The 20,153-nt window shown below is 40.6% G+C and overlaps 2 protein-coding genes across 4 annotated transcripts in view; one reads left to right on the forward strand and one right to left on the reverse strand.

The window, feature by feature from the left end:
- Positions 1-14,077, forward strand: part of Hacd4 (3-hydroxyacyl-CoA dehydratase 4) — a 29,077-nt gene extending 15,000 nt beyond the window's left edge. Inside the window, exons 5-7 of the mRNA XM_052717953.1 lie at positions 1,718-1,824; positions 5,050-5,175; positions 10,439-14,077. Of these exons, the coding sequence (XP_052573913.1) occupies positions 1,718-1,824; positions 5,050-5,175; positions 10,439-10,521 (316 nt within the window). The 3' untranslated portion in view covers positions 10,522-14,077. The remainder of the gene's footprint in view (positions 1-1,717; positions 1,825-5,049; positions 5,176-10,438) is intronic.
- Positions 14,078-14,201: 124 nt separating this feature from the next.
- The window catches only part of Focad (focadhesin), a 287,598-nt gene continuing 281,646 nt past the window's right edge, over positions 14,202-20,153 (reverse strand). For all 3 annotated transcript variants that reach the window (XM_052717956.1, XM_052717954.1, XM_052717955.1), the window contains 3 exons: positions 18,375-18,626; positions 16,687-16,762; positions 14,202-14,592 (listed from right to left, as the gene is read on the reverse strand). In XM_052717956.1, coding sequence (XP_052573916.1) covers positions 14,519-14,592; positions 16,687-16,762; positions 18,375-18,626 — 402 coding nt within the window. In that variant the 3' untranslated portion in view covers positions 14,202-14,518. The remainder of the gene's footprint in view (positions 14,593-16,686; positions 16,763-18,374; positions 18,627-20,153) is intronic.

Here is a 20,153-nt window from a genome sequence, read left to right on the forward strand (position 1 = left end):
TGGGGATGGAAATATCATCTCAATCTATGTGAAATAATTTGTTTAAAGAAAATAACCAACAAGAATCTTACTCAGCCCATTAAAGGTACCTGTGAAAAGGCCACAACTACCATGTGAGCTAATGATGAGAGGGATGCATCCCTCCTAAGAACGCAATAAGAATATCCATACTGTTCAACATTGTATTGGAATTTCTAGACACAGCAATTAGGAAAAAAATGTAAAAGGCATTCACAAGGTTAGCTGAGTTGTACAACACAAGATCCAATAGAAATCAGTGTATTTCTATCTATTTTAAGTGAACTATCTGAAAATGAAAATAACAGAAACAATCCTGTTTATGATAACTTTCAACAAAATGGAGTATGCAGGAATACATTTAACAAAAATAAGCAGACCTTACACAATAAAGATCTTGATAAGAAGGGCATTCCATATTGGAGACTTAATATTGTTAAGGTGGCAATACTCCCAAATCAAATCTGCAGTCATTGAAAGCCCTGTTAGAGTCTCAAATTGGGTTTGTAGCAGAAATTGAGAGGCTGATCTTAAAATTCACATAGAAACCTGAACTCAGATGAGTCAAAACCTTTATAAGAACACACTTGGTCTCACTCTTCTCCTCAACTCAGAACTTACTACAGAGCAACACTGATCATGAGTGTGGTACTACTATATGGACCAATCAGAGGATAGATTTAACAGTTCAGAGATAAACTCTTGTAGTTTAGGTTAAGTTTTGACAAAGATCCCATGAGATTCAATGGAGGAAAGAATCATCTTAACAAACAGTAACAGGATAACTGGATACTGCATGCAAAAGATGAAGTTGTATTTGGCAATGTACCCTTAACCAGGACACCAAAACCACAAGCAACAAAAGAAAATAAATAGATAACTTGAGCTGGATTATTAGTTACTGTGTGGTTAATACTGAGAACTTAACAGGATGCCTAGGGCATTAAGGAGACACACCTTCAGGTGTTTCTATGAGATTCTGGAGTTCAGCTGAGGGAGAACTGCCCTGAATGGGAGTGGTATCATCTCATGGGCTAAGATCCTGAACTGAATACAGAGGAAAGAAAGGAAAAGCAATCTGTGAGTCAACAGGTCATCTGGGTAATCTGGGTAATCTGACGTGTGGTGAGGTGTAGACACCACTGGCTTATTCATATAAATAAACGTACATCAAATATTTTGCACTAACAGGTTTAAAGTTAACCTACTGTACCCCAAACCTGCTCCCAAGACCAGTTCTGATTGTATAATGGGGCAAAGCAGTAGACACAGAGGATGGCAGATATGAATTTAGGAGTTGTGTTCTAATAAATTCACCCTTTACAATATGTGCAAATAGGTCTATCTTTTCAAGAAGCTGTTGTTGCACAAAATGAGCTTGGCTTTTAAATAAAATTGAAGTCATTAATCATGCAAGCTTATAACTGTTATTTCTTGGAAGGAGGAAAGAGCTGCATTCCTGTTCTGTTCAGTTGTATAATTATCTATGATTCACCCCTTGAGATAAGCCAGGGAGACATAGGTTCCCCATCCCATGATACATCATTTTTACCTGTCCTTGCTTAAATTATAGGAAATAAAGCATGTAATTCCCATACTTCCAGTTTTATTCCAGTGTTTAATTTGTAGGAAGATATCTTCTCTTATTTTCCAGACAGCAGCAACAAAAGATTCTTATGAACCACCTGTTTCCTTCCAGATACACATACAGCATGCTGTCAGTCATAGGAATATCTTACGCTGTCTTGACATGGCTCAGCCAAACACTGTGGATGCCAATTTACCCTCTGTGTGTTCTTGCCGAAGGTAAGAGTCCTGTGTTATATTTTTGACTGTTACAGCCCTTGATCTCTAATTGATCACTAAATTTTTTGATGATGAAACTGCTATTTTTTTTTAGTAGTACTTGGCTTACCAGTCTATTTCCTTGCTTCAAAGAAGCAAATCATTACGAAGCAAAGTTCCCTGGGGTGTGGTGGTATACACCTGTAACTCTGAGGGCAGAGATACCAAGGCCAGCCTGGTCTACATAGAGTTCCAGGACAGGCAAGGATACATAGGCAGACCACGTCTCAAAGACTGAGATGGGAGGGAGGGAAGGAGGGAAGGAGGGAAGGAGGGAAGTGAGGAGGGGAGGGAAGGAAGGAAGGAAGGAAGAAAGGAAGGAAGGAAGGAAGGAAGGAAAAGATAAAGAGGAAGAGAGAGAGGATAGGAGAGGAGAGAGAGAGAGCACAAGCACTAAAGTTCAAGGTGGAGGTGGCCCTGCACAGGGTACAACATACTGGGCTAGAAACAAGCACCGGCATCCAGGTCCTTACCTTCGTTAACTATGAATTTGGGGCAACTCACTTTACCCCCAAGTCTGTGGACATACCCAAACTGAGTTTAACAGGTAGAGAAGCTAGAGTTTAATTTTTTTAATACTTAGAAATTTGGTCATCTCTGGCTAGAGTGCTTCTCACCACCTTCTAAACACCCTACTTCTGCCAGTGACTTTTTGACCATCCTCACAAGAGTCTCCACTTTCAGAGGGAGGCCTCCAACTTTTCAATTAAGGTAGTTCCCCAGTACAGCACCACGGATTATTATTTTATAGGGCACATCTCAGCTGCAACTAGACATTTGTATGCTTCTTGGTTGCATGTCCATGTCCCTCACTGGCCTAGTTCCATGAGCACACACAGGACTCAGCCTGGCCTTTTGTTTCTTTCCCTTCTCATATGCACCGGAATACATGCCCAACAAACAGCAGATCAACTACTGGCTGTATTAGTAAAGAAAATTAAATAACTGAAGTAAGCAGTTTTCAAAGAACTTGAGGCTAAGCAAAGAACAAACGCTCCCCCAGTAGTGGATTTGACAGGCTGCAGGGAGTTTCTTCTGAAAGTCAAGATTAGAGGTTTTAAATAGTGCAAAATGCATGTTAAAGGAACTACAGGAAAACAAAGACATTATAAAGAGAGCGCTGTTGTCAATAATAATCATGAGTATATAAAGACTAGTATATAAAAGAAAACCACATGTTTTCTATTTACCAATGACAATAAATCAGAATTTTAATTTTTCTTTTATTTTTAAAATTTGGAATATTCAGAGAATTTAGAGAATAATAATATACAAACCATTGAAAAACAACAGCAAAAAACTCAGTCACCCAATTTAAGAATGAAATTCCTCATTCATGGAATATTTGCTAAGTGCATTTATTTGTCTTGGCATATGGAAATACTATAAAGAACATAAAATTGACTGGATATTGGAAAGGGTAAGAGGTTTACATCAGGAGAAATATAATTGTAAGATATGTACACCAACGTGAGTATAGCCAATAATAGCGTACGTTCCAAAAGAGGAAATTTAGTTATCTCACTACAAAAATGAGATGTTGAATACTAGCTTTCATCATTCCACGTTGTACACATATATCAAAATATCACACCATGATCCATAAATACATACATTATGACTTGTTAATTAAAACTATACTTGCAAAGTAAGTTTTTTTCTAAAGACTATATAATGGACTCTTTCCCTAAAAATAAGGATGAATAAGTATACAAGAAACATTTCTATTCTTGGTGTTCATAATTTTAAGCCTTTTGAAGGAAGCTTGTTTTGATATGAATGCCACACAACGCCTTCCCCTTTTACTAGACTGTAAACTTACTCTCCCCAAAGTATCAGCAGAAGACAATCAAGGCACATACATGACACAGTGTTAATGATGACTAACTCCAGACAGTGGAGAAGGTGCCTGTGATCTTTCCTTTGCATGTGTCAAATGTTCCAGAGTATAAAACTAGACAGGGAGGGAAACCTACTTAACTTTTAATAAAGTTAATAACTCTTATTTAATTTTAAAGCTGTAATTTTCATGTCTGATAAATTCAACAAGTAAATAAAGCTCATATAAATACCCAAGCTATCACTCGTCTGTCAGAATGCTTGAGACTTGGAGGCAACCCTGGTTAATCTTAATGGCATGTTTGGTGTCCACTGGCAGTCCTGCACCAAGGCCACTCATCTCTTATCCATCTGCTTCAGCTCCTGACTTGATCGCATTGCAACCCCTTTTTATTTTGAAACAACTTCAGACTAAAAGGAAACTGTAAAAACAGTGCCTCACAGTGCTGGAGTTAAGCTCAGCAGTTAAGAACAGTGGCTGCTCTTCTAGAGGACGTGGGTTCAGTTCTTGGCACCCACATGGCAGCTCACAACTGTCTGTAACTCTAGTCCCAGAGGATCCACCACCCTCTTTTGGCTTCCACAGGTACTGCATGTATGTAGTGTACTTGCATACATGCAGGCAAAACTCTGATACACATAAAGTAAAAAATCTAAGGACATTTACTTCCCTTCCTCAGATGGCAGCAGCTTAGATAACTATAGAAGCCATTTTACTGCAGGAATGTTATTTTAAAAATGTACACATGTGATCTAGTTTCATGGATCCTCTATATGTATCTAACACTAAACTAGCCTCTTCCCACAGAATAATTTAGGTCAGCATTTCTCACAGAGTTGCTCCAGTAAGTACTTCTAGGGCAGAGGAGAAAAAAGACATTCTAAGGCCAGTCAAAGCACCAAAATGCTGGGAGGGCCGTTTCATTATTGCAGAACCTCTCAGAGTCTTCACTGTTAAACACGTGTCATGTAACTCCAAGAGGAAAACAGATGTAGCACTTTCCATACCCGACTGTCTCCCCGTTTGTGAGCAAGGAGACAGATGTACTTTTAAAGTCATCATTTTAAGAAGCACTATACAGTCTTTCTATGTAAGCATGAAATGTGTGGGTTCAACAGCAGGTACACAGTGGGCAATAATTTACTGAGTCAGAATGCTGGAACAATTTAAGCAACATGATCATTCCATAGATTTCTATATCAAGTTGCAGCTTTCACTAAAGGATTCAGCAATCATTACAAAGCTGTTGTTGCCGATTCACAAATCTCCTTCATTAAAGATATGTGTGCACACTCAACCCTGTAACTCAGAAAGGGAACCTTTACCACCCTTCTATCTTTAAACAGCATTTACCATCTATCAGTCACTGCCTTATTTTGAATCATTTGGCGCCAACTCCACCGTGCTGCCGTTGGACATATCTACCTGTTTCCCTTATGTGCTCAAGCTGTATCTCCTGGTGCTCTTCATAGGTAAGTAGATATTTTGTTTTCGCATTCTTCTTGTGGTTTATGCTGCCATTGTCCTAAACAGATTGGTAAGTATGGGGAGAACTAAAAAGGAAGCCCCCACACACAATGAACTAGATAGTCTGATTAAGGCCCTTGATGCTTTTTGGGGCATCGTGAAATCAAGTATTACAAAATTTCACTGTTACAGCAAGAACAATGCTACTAGCAGAGAAGATGCTTGCAAGATGCATGGGACGCAGACATTTTTTGACCACAAAGACATAACCTGTAAAACACAATGCCCAACAGAAGGATTATCTATTTTTATTTTTTTCATTTATACCCATTTTGTTTTCTGTTTGGCTTTACATGCCAGTGCTCCCTAGGAGGCAAATAGAAAGTTGGTGATAAAGGCTCAAAGAAAACTGAGAACAAAAACTTACACTTGTGGGGAGGGAGTGGAGTGATGGCTCTGTGCTTAAGCACTTGCTGCTCTTATAGACGACCTGGGTTCAGTTTCTAGCTTCCACATGGAAGCTCAGAACCATCCATAATTTCAGTTCCAGGAGATCCACACCCTCTCTTCTGGCAGCAGGCATGTATGTGGTGCACATATATACATGCAGATAAAACACTTACACACACATAAAACGTACACTTGAGCCAGGCTTAGCGACACATGCCTTTAATCTCAGCACTTGGGAAGCAGAGGCAGGTAGATCTCTGTGAGTTGGAGGCCAGCCTGATCTACATAGTGAGTTCCAGGCCAGGCAGGGCCACAGAGAGAGATGCTGTCTCAAAAACAAAACAAACACATACACAAAGTTATACTTGTGTGGGATTTCAAGATGACTGAGTATAGGCATCAGCACTTTGCTCCACAAAGAAAACACAAGCAATAGGTATGGAACTGCATTTTGGGAGAGTGCAAGAAATTATGGGGTGAAACTAGAACACTGTAATATTAAAAAACAACAACAAACAACCCTGGCATAGCAATAGACACAAAAACCTGAGAACTTGCCATGCTATCTACACTACTAGGCAGGGAGGAATCCTCTTCTGAGTGAGGGGGAGTGAAGAGAGTCCCAGCAAGCCGTGTTGAATACAGGGGACTAGACAGCTTGCCCTCTGAGACCAGGGTATGGTCAGTAGAGTGTAGAATCTTAGCAGTGCTGGGGCCGACCATCCCTCCCCACACATACAAGCATGGGCGCCTGCCACTTACAGGGTAAGACAAGACTTCTGTGGTTCTGATGCTTTTCTGACCCCAGGGGTAAACTGCAGCGGCCTTAAGCAATGCTAAGGGTCAGCTATTGCTCTGGTTGACAGGGCACATGGCCCAAAGAGGACCACAAAGAAACTTAGGTGCTGGCCACACCCTGCTTTCCCTTTCTCCCACAAACAGAAGGCCACTGAGGAAGTCCAAAAGAAAAATTTGTTGAAACCAATAGAAATATAGGATCCCAAACCTGTGGGATATATCAAAAACAATACCAAGAACAATGTAAAAACATAAAAAACAGAAGTATTTCAGAGAAACAACTTAACCATGCATATCAAGGATTAAGAAAAGCAATTATAAACCAAATCCCAAATAACTGTATGGAGAGAAATAAAAATCAGACCAGAAGTCAACAGAAAATAAGAAATACCAAGGGTCAATGAAATAAAACTAGTTATTTCCTTGAAAGGACAAAAAAAAGTGGATAAACTTTTCAGTTATAATAACTGCCCAAAATAGAAGAGCCAAAGAAATGAAGTTAGAAATGTTAAAAAGAGACATTACAACCCACAGTACAGAAATGCAGAAGATCAGTTGGGGTTATTAAAAAAAAAAACTACCCATTAACAAATTGGAAAATGGAAACATTTCTGGATACAAAAGACCTACTAAAATTCAACCAAAAGGATAGAGAAATTTAACAGGATATAGAAAAACCTGGATATGCTAGTAATGAGTAATAAACGAGTAATAAATCTCCCAATGCAGAAAAGCCAGCATAAGATGGCTTCACAATTAAATTTTACCAAGATTTTACCAAGAGTAACTAGTACCAATTCTTCTCAAATTAATGGGCAATCATTTGGGCCAGCATTACCAAAATTTAATAGTAAATGAAAAGGAGCTATAGACCAACAGTCCCAATCAACATAGATGCTGAACTCCTCAACAAAATACTAGTAAGTATGTAGAAAGATCATACACTATAATTAGATAGGCTTCATTCCTAGATGCAAAAATGGTGCAGCCTCTATAAATCAATAAACTACCATAGATATAAAATTTATGTGAGTAGAAGTAGAAAAATCATTTGATAAAGTTCAACATCTATTCATGATAAAATACAAGAACAAGTTATGCATGACAAACCCACAACTAATATACTGAATGCTGAAAAAGTATTTCCTCTATTATCAGGAATAAGACAAGATGTCCACTCTCCTTGCTCTTTCTCAGTGTCCTATTCATTTTAGTCAGAGCAATTAGACAAGAAGAAGGAAAGGCAGATACATAGGAAAGAAGGGAGTTCAATTATCCATGTTGCTGCAGATGCACAGAAAAATCTTACCACTGGGGATGGTGGCTCACACCTGAAATCTCAGCACTCGGGAGGATGACACAGGAAGTTGTCAGTTTGAGGCCAGCCTGAACAAGAGTGGGACCTTGTCTTAAAAACAAAGCAAAGCAAACAAAAAATAACAGGGCATGTTGGGGGGACAACTAAAGACTTCACCAGAACTACTAGGAGAGAGACACAGACTGAGTAGTAGGACAGAACCAGCAGGGAAAGCTTTTCATGTGGGCAGCACCTAAGCTGGACATACATACTCCACAGCCTTCCCTGACTCAAAGTCCATTCAGAACAACTCTGTCTACTTAGGACTTTATGCTTCTAGTTTTCATTTTTAAATAAGCCCTTCCACACATAATGGATTTGCTAAGGAAGAATTTAAGAATGAAATCTAAATCACAATAACCACAAAACATACCTATGAACAAACTAGGAAGTACAATTCCTCTACAAAAAAGCTACAGAACACTGGGAGAGAAATTGAAGCTACTAAAAGATGGGAAGACTGCCTATTTTCATGGATTGGCAGAAGTCATTAAATGTCCATATTGCTCAGTGATCTGGGGATGCAATCTCCAACTAAACTGTTGACATTTTGAGGACTGAAATCATCACTCAGTGGGTAACAGCTGTGCTCTATGAGCATGTGGACCTGAATTTGAATCCCCAGCATCCACCAAAAAGCTGGGTGTGGCCCTACACCTATACCTCTGGGGCTGGTGGAAGTAGGAGCAAGAGGACTGCTGGGGCTCGCTGGCTGCTAGCCCAGCTCCAGGTTCAATGAGAGACCCTGTCTCAGTGGAATAAGGCAGGGAGTGATATAGGCGAGAGCTTCCTCTGGCCACACGTTTGCACACATGGTATACGCACCAGTGCACACATGGTATACGCACCAGCACACACATGTGCAAGTACTATAAACACCTAGTCACACATAAGCTCTTAAGAAAATAATTTTAAAAAGAATAAAACAATAAATAACACGCTTCCCAGAACAACAAAACCCATGAAATTAGTATGTAAGCCCCAAAGACCCTAAAGCAGAACGAACAAAGCTGGAGCCATCCCAACAGCCAATGTCAAGACACAAGGATCAGTAGTAAGCAGTGTGGCAATGGCATAAAAGGCCAATAAAAAAAGAAAAAGAAAGAAACATGCCAACAATAACAATATACATGAAAGAAACACAGAGTGCTGGGAGAACAAGATATCCACATGCAGAAGACTGACACACGACCCGGACCCTTACCCTACACAGAAATCAACTCAAACTATCAAATGCTTGAATGTAAGACCCGAAACTCTGAAAGTACCACTGAAGGAGTTCAGGATATGGTACAAATGATAATTCCTTGAATAAGATGTCAACAGCTCAGGAAACACAAGGAAGAATTAACGAGATTAATGAGATGACATTAAATTAGTAAGCTTCTCCCCAGCAAGGCAAATGACAGAGCAAAGGGACAATCTGCAGAGGGGCAGAGAACAGTTGCCAAGTACTCAGGAGACACAGAGACCTCCAAACATTTATACGAAATAAGTCAGACAACTAGAAAATGGGTTTGTGATCTGAATAGATCTGGATACGTTTAAACAGTTAATGACTCTGAAAAACACGTTTCATTGTACTGACCATCAGGGACACACAGTCAATGAGCTACCATTTCAGTCCAGTCAGACTGGCTGTTATCAGTCAAACAACAACACAAACAAATGGTAGTGAGGACGTCGAGAAAAAGAAACTCCTGTTGTTGGGAACACACAATAGTGTGGCTACTACTGCAGCAGTGTGCAAGTTCCGCAAAAAAGGTAAAAATAGAACTACCATCTGATCCAGCCGCCCCAGAGAGGACAAAAGGAAGTGAAGTTAGCAGGCGATGAAAGGGAAGGCATACCCGTGATGACTGTGGCACTATTTACAACAGAAAGATCAGGAACCAGCCCAGGAGTTTGTCAACATGGATGGGCAGAGGAAATGTGGTGCACGATCCCACGGTGGGGCATTTAGCCAATAATTCCTGTTATCCCAGGGCCGTGAATGGAAATGGAGGGCATGTGAAACAAGCCAGAATGTTCTCTCTTACATGTGAAAATTTAAAAACTGACATGAAAATTGAATTGTGGTCCTGAGGGGCTGCAAGAGTGGCAGAAGGGAGGTGAGATTTGATCCGTGCATGCCACATGCACGTGTGGAAAGAACCACACTGAACCCATTAATATATACAGTAACGCATATAGGAAATCTGCAACCAAAGAGTAAAGCTATTTAAAAGTAATTTAATCAAATGTAGTGTGGGCTAGTAGAAAGTTATATTTGAACAAACTTAATCAACTAACATTGTTTTCCAGGAAACTGGGAAAAAGACTTCTATTATTTACCCTTCACAAATTATCAGGATCATAACCATGTCTGAGAGAGAACAGTTCTCAAGTGTAAGAATAGCATATCCAAATAAAGAACACGACAGTTTAGAGGTTGTAAAGAAAGCTATCAAAGAAGTGGGGGAGGGGAGGGGTAGATGAGTCGGACAGAAGCGTGTGCTTGCATTCCCCTTCCATGTAAAATCTGCACAGTTCCTCATGTGCTTTGCTTGAGCATCCCTTGCAGCTGTTGCTCCTAGAACTCAAGCGGCCCTCTCCCTGTGTCCTAAAACCACAGATCTTTTCAAAGAAATGGTTAACCAACCTCACTTTCTTTTGCACCATAGGTATGTATTTCACCTACAGCCATCTTTACACAGAAAGAAAAGATGTCCTCAGAGTCATTTCTGCCAAACAGAAGAAAATGTGAGGCAGCATCCCTGCCCATCGCACAAAAGAGAAGATGGGCTGGTGGGTCAGCCTGCAGCCAACACAACACTGGTATATGCTAGAGTAAAAGAACAGAGAACTTAACAATAATCTATTACATGGATTCTGTTCCACATCTACTGTGCTTTACGAACAAATCTTCAACAGGCACAGCACACCTTTGCTACACCAAGGCTGTGGACTTCACACAGGTTACATTTATACTGCGTGAAGTCTGAATGTTTTCGTGTAAAGTTAATGAGAAATAGATTCAGTGGAGTAAGTTCAATTGACTGAGAAACCAACTGATGAACTTCTGCAATAACAACTAGCAGATTTATAGGACAGGAACGCTGTAAAGTATCCTCTTTAATTCTAGGATAACATACTCTATAGACAAATGCCGCACCATTAGAACCAATCACCTTGAACATTACATCTACTTAGATACTCTGCAGACAAATGCCCCTGCCCTTAGAGCCAATCACCTTGAACATTACATATATTTAGATGCCTATCAAACATCTTCTGTGACTTAGCTCAGGCCACTGCTATATCACAAATTGCAATCCCCTCCCATAGGACTTGGTTGCAAAACTATAGAAATCTATGTTTTACAGTTCTGGAGGCTTGGATGTCCAAGAGCAAGATGCTAGCCAATTCAGTAAGGTTAGCATAGATGTGAACTGTAGATCTGATCAGCTACTCTATCAGGAACACTGCTAGTCTGAGCTGTAGTTAATAGAGATAGGAAGACAGTTGGATTTCTTAGAACTTGACAGAATGGCCCCTTGTGCTCTTGGAGATACACACACACACACGTACATTTTATATATATATATACACACACACACACACACACACACACACACACACACACACACACACACACATATATATATATTCTTTTCTAAGACCAGGGAAGGGTGAATCAAAGATGATCAGAGCTGCCTCCTAAGTCACATAGGGGCAACTTATCAGCCTGAATCTGTGTGATGATGAGTTCTCTAAGAAAACGAGGCTTCCACTCCAGATGTCCTTTCTTCCTCAGCTCTGACCACAATCACTTTTATCAAACCCTAAAAGATGATCTCAGCATCTTAAAACTCTTCCATCTTCTACTTAACTTCAAAGCTGCTTCTCCACATTTACGCTCTGAGTACAGTGGTGCCTCGCCTCTTGTTATCCACTGCTCTCTTAGTTTGGATTGCTGCAACAAAATACTATTAAATTGAGTGATTCTGGAAATCAAAAAGCTCAATACCAAGATAGCAAGTGACAACTGATTCTTGAGTGTGAGATACAGATGGATGCCTCCTTGCTGTGTGCCCACATGGTAGAGAAAGAAAACACCTCTCCCAAGTCCCTTCTTGTGAACTCACTAATCTTCAGAAAGGCTCCCTCTTCACCCCTACTTACTTCCCAAAGCCCATCTCCAAATACTTCCACTCCAAAAGAAGTTAACATCTACTAATTCGTCATAAGATGTTTTTAGCAGCCCCTTGGTTACTATGGAGTTATTACATTATTACTGTAACATGATTTTAGATAATTGCACAGATACCCACATCTTTGCCAAATGCATACTTTTCAAATCCAATCTGTGTTTGGATACCTCCTTAAGGCACAATGTAGGTTTAACCCTACCCGGGTGCATCCCCAAATACTATTTGTCTTGGCAACTTGTGTTTTCAAGATCTGACAAGAGAGGACTTGAAACAAAGACTTCCTTTATGTAGTTCAGAACATGGTCTAAAAAAGCAGCAGCAGCTTGCTTGTGTAAAAGCGGAGAGCGAGCATCTTGGTGGAACAATGTAACTCTTACATGGGGGTCATACAGCTAACCAGGGGCAGGTTATTATTTCATTGGTATACCTTTGAGTTTACTCTTTAGAGTCACTAATTTGGAATCCTTAGAGGTCCAATCAGCAGAAAACCACATGACTTCCATCCATGACTGCTCAAAGCAGAAAGAACTAGTTAAGAGGACTGAGGATTACTTTATTTCCTTCTTTTTGTAAGCTTCTGTTTTCTCGTGAAGGACAGGAGGAAATACCAGGTTTGAGAAGAAATTAGGTTGAAAAGCCATGAGAAATCTGAAATCTGAAGTCTAGGCAGATTCTTCCTTTCCTTGGGCATCAGCAAATGTTTAGTTGCTGATTCATGATGTCTACAGTGCCCACTTCCTCTTCAGGGCTCATTGTCTCCTGTATTTTCAAGGTACTCTGGAATCCAGAGCTCTTTAATGCATGCACACGAACTTGGTTTGCTACACTAGTCCCAAGCTTCCAAGTGCCAAAGGCCTGGTGCTTCTCTTAGCAGATCTGCACCTTAGAGTGGGAGCCAAGGTGTCTGATGCAGTAGAAAAGGCTTTGGATCTTAGGCTCTAGGACCTTGGTTTCAGGTAAAACTCTCCCACTTATTAAATATTTGTGTTCCATTTTAAAATAGAAAACAATGCTCCCTATAGTATTGTTCAAGACTTCAAACAAGCTAAGGCAAATGAAAAGTCTAGTGTACTCATGGTCTGGCACCCAACAGCAAATGCTAGATGACTTTCAGTTTCTAGATAGTAGGGAGTATACAATAGCACACAGGGGATGAGAAAAAGCTGCTGTAAATTGCTACCACCTCTTTCTCGCTTGGCTGAAACTTATTTCCTTGTAGTCCAACTTGTAAAGAAATTATATATCTGGAAAATAAAATTAGTAGCGCTACTCTGAACTTGCCAGGTGCACTTTGGGACAAGAAGATAAGTGCCACCTGTTAGTAGCAGAAGTTTTATGGTGTTTGTGAAGCCCCAGGCATTGTCTGTATGGCAGATACAAAAAGCACCTGACATCAGTGTCACGACTTTGCTTCCTAATGATTCCCTGTTTGTACATTTATATGACTGAGCCCCAGTTGAAGTCACGGTAATTAGTGAGCATCCAAGTTAAAATGCTGCCCGAGTCGCTCGTCATGGCAGTAGCTGAAATTGTGATACTATCACAAACCTTTAGGCCACGAATCATTCTAGTAAAGTGAGCTGTACTTATAAAAAAAAAAAAAACAAAACTGATCTATGGAGAAGATATTTATCCTTTTTTGCTTGTCTAGCATCCTACATCTTTCTCCTGGGGAAACTTAGTTCAGAGGGTTTGCTTGGGGCTGCCTCCTCTGTGACTTAGGCCTGGTCACTGAGTGTATCCCACCTGCCAAGGACCAGATACTGTTCAGAGACCCACATGGCTTCTGGGGTCCTTCTCCCAGTGCTGCTTCTCCCGTGCCTGTGGGGAAAAGAACCTTTCTTTACCTTTGAGGTTGCTGGCAGACACCTTGCCAAGTAGGAGGCAGAGTCTCCAGAGGAACAGATCACAGCATCACGGGATCCATCAGACCAACATCAATGTGAATTAAGTCTCCTTTGCGGCGACTGCTGTTGTGAGAGAACTTTTTCTTGCACTCATGACATCCAAGCACAGGAGTTATACCCATCGCTGATGAACCTAACCTGGGTACCAGTCGGTGTCATGCCTCGCAATCTGAATGTGCCTAGCAGTTCTCTTGTGTTTTATCAACAGGAATAAAATTTGTCTAACTCACTGACTTCTTCTGTGGCTTCATCATACCCTTGTCACCTCTACAGTTTGCTTTCACTGGCAATATCTCCCCACACACTTAAAAATAAGTCACACTGCACAAATTTCACAAGATTATTTTACTAGAATTTAAGGGAGAGAAAATATAATTCAGTTTTCATAAAGAAAAGAAAATTTTTACAATGAACTCAGGACATAGAGAAGGCATGTTCTTATTTCAGTTTCAAATACCCGGGTACCCAAGTAATGCACCCCTTTCCTGGCCACACACAAGTTGAGATGTCAGTATGGAGCCACCTTCTCATGGCCTCTAACTGGGAGGATCAATTCTCACCAATCTCAGACACCAGTCATGGAAAACTTCTGTTTATCTGGTCTGCCTCATTCAGCGGGGAATGCTGCTGGTTCCTGAGAATGTCACCAGCCATACGCTCTGGTCCAAACAGCTTTCTTCTTAAACTCTGGGAGAACTCTCAAGGACAGCAGGGTGGCTAAGAGGACAAGAACACAGAGCATACAGATGCACTTGACAGAGCTGTGCTGAAAAGGTCATTTTGATCAAAAAGGTGTCAAAACAGAACTTGGCACTTCCCTACTTGACTAGTCTTCAAAACTAATGATTCCCACATCTTAGCAGAATTTATTATTTCAACAGCGCCCCCCCACAAACCCCCCCCCCCCCGCAAAAAAGAAACCCCCACAGGTTTTACAGGTTGCAAAGGTAGTTGGTGTTTTTTTTCTTTTCTGAAAGTTATCCTATAAATCTGTAAATAGGAAAATTTGCAGAACTATGATGTTTGACATGCTAGTGATATTGTTTTTCTTAATGCCATTACTATTTACATGAGTATATTCCCTCTGTAATAATTTACTTTAAATTTGTGTTCTTTTATACATGAACACGATTAACTCCATTAAATGCTTAATTAAAGAGAAAACTCCACACCTATAATAAGGCTGAGTTCTTGTGCTCAATGATGCAAGTGTACCACACTAAATTTTATTTGGACATGTGTCTGTAATGTATGTATTTCCTACTGTGTTATATGACCCAAGGAGAAATTTAAAGTAGAGAAATTCTGAATAATATCTTTTAGAAATTCTGAATAATATCTTTTAGTAACTATTACATATTTCTTATCTTAGTCTAGAATATGAATATATTCAGATATTATGTCAAATAAAAGAATGTGAAGGAATGTAGGGAACCCAGGTCATTCTAGGAAGCCAATGACACTGTAATCTAGTAAAGGTGTGATTCCTTAAGCCAAGTGATTGTTTTCTTTATTGATATCAGTTGTTAGATTTGGAACTGAAGATAGCACATGTTTGAAACAACCACCAGCCCAAACTCCCTGCAGCATACAAATAGAGTCTTATCAGCAAGTCCCTAGACATGGATAAAGTAAAAATATCTTAATCACAGCCCTGATTCCCAGTGAAGCTCTGCGCTGTATTAGAATCACATTCAGGCACTGACCCCCATCTACATGCTTCCCATTCACCAGAATTCTTGGCTGTTTAGTAATAAAAATATTACACCTTCTTTAAAGTAAAATATGCATCATACTATGACTCCAAGATAGATAAATCATCACAGGGTAGGCCAGTGGGATGGCAGTTCTCAGTGCAATCAATGTCTTATGACATGCAAAGGACATTGCAGTAGCCACTGGCTTCAGAACCCTGAGTCCCAAGACATACATGACAAGTACAAGCTATTTCAAGTCATGAGGCCAAGGGCCAAATCACACCTCATATCTGAGTTTAAGACTCTACAAAACTTTCAGAAAGATCTTCCACATTTGGGGTTTCCTACAGTCATAATGTGCCAGTCCATGGAGAAGTGTGAAACCACGAAAACTCTGGAAGTGCTTGATAGCATGGGCAATGACTAGTTCCCACGGCAAAATACTAAGCAGCATCAACTATTACTGGAAGCTAGTATGAGAATGCGTTCTAGGATTTAAAATAATGTTAAAACATGAAAGGTGAAATCAGAACTGTCTATGTGTAGGGGTTTCCTACAGTCACATGTGCCAGTCCATGGAGAAGTGTGAAACCATGAAAAAACTCTGGAAGTGCTTGATAGCATGGGCAATGACTAGTTGCCATGGTAAAACACTAAGCAGCATCAATTATTACTGGAAGCTAGGATGAGAATGTGTTCTAGGATTTAAAATAATGTTAAACCATGAAAGTGAAATCAGAACTGTCTATGTGTACTTTTCCAGTAGTTTCACATTACAAATATGCTAAAAGAGTCCTCATACACAGGATGGAGAAAAACTTAGGGAAACCATCAAAACTGTCTACAGAACTCTGTTTGAATTTCTGTTTGCTATATTTTTACTTTTCAGAATTTTGCAGATTTTAATTATTTTACCATTATAATAAAATACTTAATACCATTTCTCTAAAAGTTAAGTTTAAAGGCACTGGTCCTCCTTTTTAATCCATTTTCCTGATTTGCAATGTCACATTAGGGACACTTTTTGAAACCATGTGTCCAATTCTGCTCTTCCACATCACAGCCACCAATGGGTGGTTTTACCCCATGTTAGGCATAAAGCATGAAGTAATACCTTTCAAAAGATCCTTGGACTTTGCTGCAAAGGCTTCGTTAGGAATTTCCATGACACTAAACAGCCAGTCAATGAACTAGGGTGAGAAAGAACATTGTCAGTGAAGTAAATCCCACCATCAGCATGAGCTCAGCCAGTCTCTTGGGCCTGCATACAGTAGGAGAAGGGCAACAGCCTCTTAGCAATTCCTGCTGAGGCTGGAGAAGTAGAAATGAGATGGGTGTTAGAAGAACATTAAAGGGTGGAGGGGTGCAGAGGTGACATGACTCCCAAATCAAAAGGCCTTACGAAGTCTAACCCACTTCCCCTAGTGAATACACAAAGACCTAGTGCAGACAGAGTAAGCTGGACATGGGCCCGGAGGACTTTAGTTTATCATTAACATTGTCTCTAGTCACCCTGAGAGGCTCAGAGAGGTCAGTGACCTTGCCCAAGTCACATCCCTCTGAACAGCAGGGTCAAGATTTGAGCCTAGCTCTACCTGGCTGCAAAGCTATTTTCTCTGTATCACGCTACCTCTCACTGGTTCCATGTGCATTTTGGTCAAGGATAATAGGCTTGTGAATTTTCCTTCCTCAGTTTGTTTAATAACTTACTAGTAGATTAACAGTCACTACAAATATATAATCAATTTAAGATGTCTATCCCATATCCAAAGTGAACAGTGTCCCAGTCTGGAAATAACAGAAGAGGCTACATTTATTTGGGTTAAAAGCTGAACATAAAATTCAAAGCTTGCAACAGCCTCTTAATTCTTATCTGACTTAATTGTGAGAGGCCCTTCAGCTGAGACAGTCAGTGGGGTTGGTGTAGCTAAGCCGGGTTCACGGTTCAGAATGTTTTTAAGGATTAATCTTCATATCTCAAGAAAAAGCAACACATTATTAGTTTAAAGTTTTCAATATCATAACAATCCAGTTTTGATTAAATGGGATTCAAAGAAGAATCTTCCAATCAGCTATATTAAAGACAGGATGGAGCCGGATAAAGCCAAGTAGAGGAGACAATATTTCCATGTGTTTTGTTAAGTCTGCACACTTGAGGACTAAGCCCCAAAGTGCCTCCTATGACACGGGCTTTCCTGAGGTCAGGGGTGATGGCATCAGGCTGTAACAAAACCCTGCTCAAGCTCTAGAACAGGCCAGCTACGCCAGGTACACATGGTGGCTCTGTGAGATAGAGGAAGCCAGGCAGACCCTTTACTGTGTTACAGTAAGACTCTAGACCTACACTTCTTCTAGAACGTTCTCTGAGCCACCCCTGGACATGAGCCCATGTTCCTCTCTTACTTCTCACCTCATATCCCACACAGCACACCATCCCGAATCTTGAGTCTGTCTGTCTATGTGTCCTGACTTCAAGGCTGGGAGGTAAAATGTATCCCTTCCACCCAGGATCAAGAGCACATGTGCCCTCGACAAGTGAACAAAGATACAAGCTTTATCTCTGCTGCACCCTCACCATAAATGAGTTGTTGCTGCCATCAGTGCTGCTTCTAGACAACAGATACCATGAGCCTAGGCGGGCCTCAGCCTCTAGGACATGGCGTAAGAGTGATACTCGGGGCTGAGTATGAAAGCCTTTGGTGTGATCCAAGCTTTGTTTAATTCCCACTTCCAGCCCATAGCAGCAACTGCTGGAGACAAAAGCCTGCCTGCCCTGCTAAACAGGTGGCTGCCACCCCTCACCTTCTGGGTCTGTTCTTTCCATGGCTCTTTCTGTAGCAGCAAAAGCATGCTACTGGGAAGGAGAGTGAGAACCTCTTGCACGGTGACTCTATGCATCGGACTCTTGCCAAGCAAGGCTGCTGCTGGCCCACCAGGCCCATTCTCCCGATGCCATGGCAACCAACTGGCACTGAGGCCAAGGAGAAGTGGGGCCTCATGGTCTGCCCACGCCACCACTGCAGCTGCAAATATCAGCAGCAAGAAGTCCAAAGCCTGTTAAGAAAGTACAAGTAGCATGAGATCATAGGCTCTATTCAAAGTGGCACAAGTTCACAAGCACAGCCTCCACCGTGATGCAAGGCCGTCTTCCCGCCTCTTACCACTCCTGCTGCCCCAGAAGAGGAACTACGTGATCGGCAAACTCAGTTCCAAGCTGACTGAGGAGCCTCCCTGCCACTGCGCTTGAGAAGGTTCCTGATTCTTCCTTCTGTGAGGCTGGATTATTCCTCCAACATTTCAAGAGAAATAAAATTTATTCTTAATCATATCAAGATCTAAATACTCTTCCTTTTCTGGTGTTTTAAAGAGATAAATAAACTAAGAAAGGTATTTGTTATATAGACAAAACTGATTTTTAAAAATATGAAACATCTGATTTTATTTTTAAACAATAAAAGGTTTATCTTTAGGCATTAAAAAAAAATCTGTCTGGAATCCATCCATCCTTCAGACTACATTAGATACTTGTAAAAGATTTTAGACATGGTAATGGAGACACTTCCAAGATGCTGAATTACTGTGATTTCAATTATACTTTTTCCAGCTAATTTGCATGTTAAGTGATTTGAGATTTTTGTAAGAAAACAAAGTTAATAAAAGCTCAGGAAGTCAGAAAAAAAAAAGAGACTGCATTAGTTGAAAAAGTTTTTTTTTAAAAAGTATTTTTCAGTCTCTTAAGATCCTAACTGATGAATTAAAAATTTAACAACATCAGGTGGCACATGCTTTTAATTTCAGCACTTGGAGGCAGAGGCAGATGGATTTCTATGAGTTTCGAGGACAGCCTAGTCTACAAAGAGAGTTCCAGGACAGCCAGGGCTACACAGAGAAACCCTGTCTCAAAAAGCAAAAAAAAAAAAAAAAAAAAAAAAAAAATCAGTAACTGCAAAAAGACACACAACTCTTCAGACAAACGGTACAGGATTTCAAAGAATGTATCAGGCTATGAAAATTATACTCGACCAGGAAGAATGCCTACAAAGAAAATTAAGAAAAAAAAAGTAGGAAAGAACTATGTTTGTATTATTGGGTGTTTTTACAACTACCCATTACAAGAGGCCTTTTCCTTGGGGGTATTATAGGTCACGGTGCAGATATGACGAGAACCCTCTCCACGTGTCGCATGCAGGGGTTGGCACACATGTGATCTGCATACACGTCAGGAATCTCTTCATTCTAGGCATTTTTAGTTACATGTGAGCCAGAGAAGAGGCCTGAGCCTGACATTTCCACACATTCTGTATGAGGACCCTAGGTTCCCTCTCTACCTAACGTTCTTTGAGTCCCACGCATCTAAGAACATGTTTTGTTAAAAGTATTTCTTGCCAGGGTGTGGTGGTGGTGCACGCCTTTAGTCTCTTCACTTCAGAGACAGAGGCAGGTGGATCTCTGAGTTCAGGGCCAGCCTGGTCTACAGAATGAGTTCCAGGACAGCCAGGGCTACACAGTGAAACCCTGTCTTGGGGGGAAAAATCCTCAAAAGACAGTCCTGAGAATATCCAGAACCACATCAAGAGTCAC

The sequence above is a fragment of the Peromyscus californicus genome, unplaced genomic scaffold, assembly GCF_007827085.1.
Source record: "Peromyscus californicus insignis strain IS unplaced genomic scaffold, ASM782708v3 Scaffold_5__1_contigs__length_169319896, whole genome shotgun sequence".
NCBI lineage: Eukaryota > Metazoa > Chordata > Mammalia > Rodentia > Cricetidae > Peromyscus > Peromyscus californicus.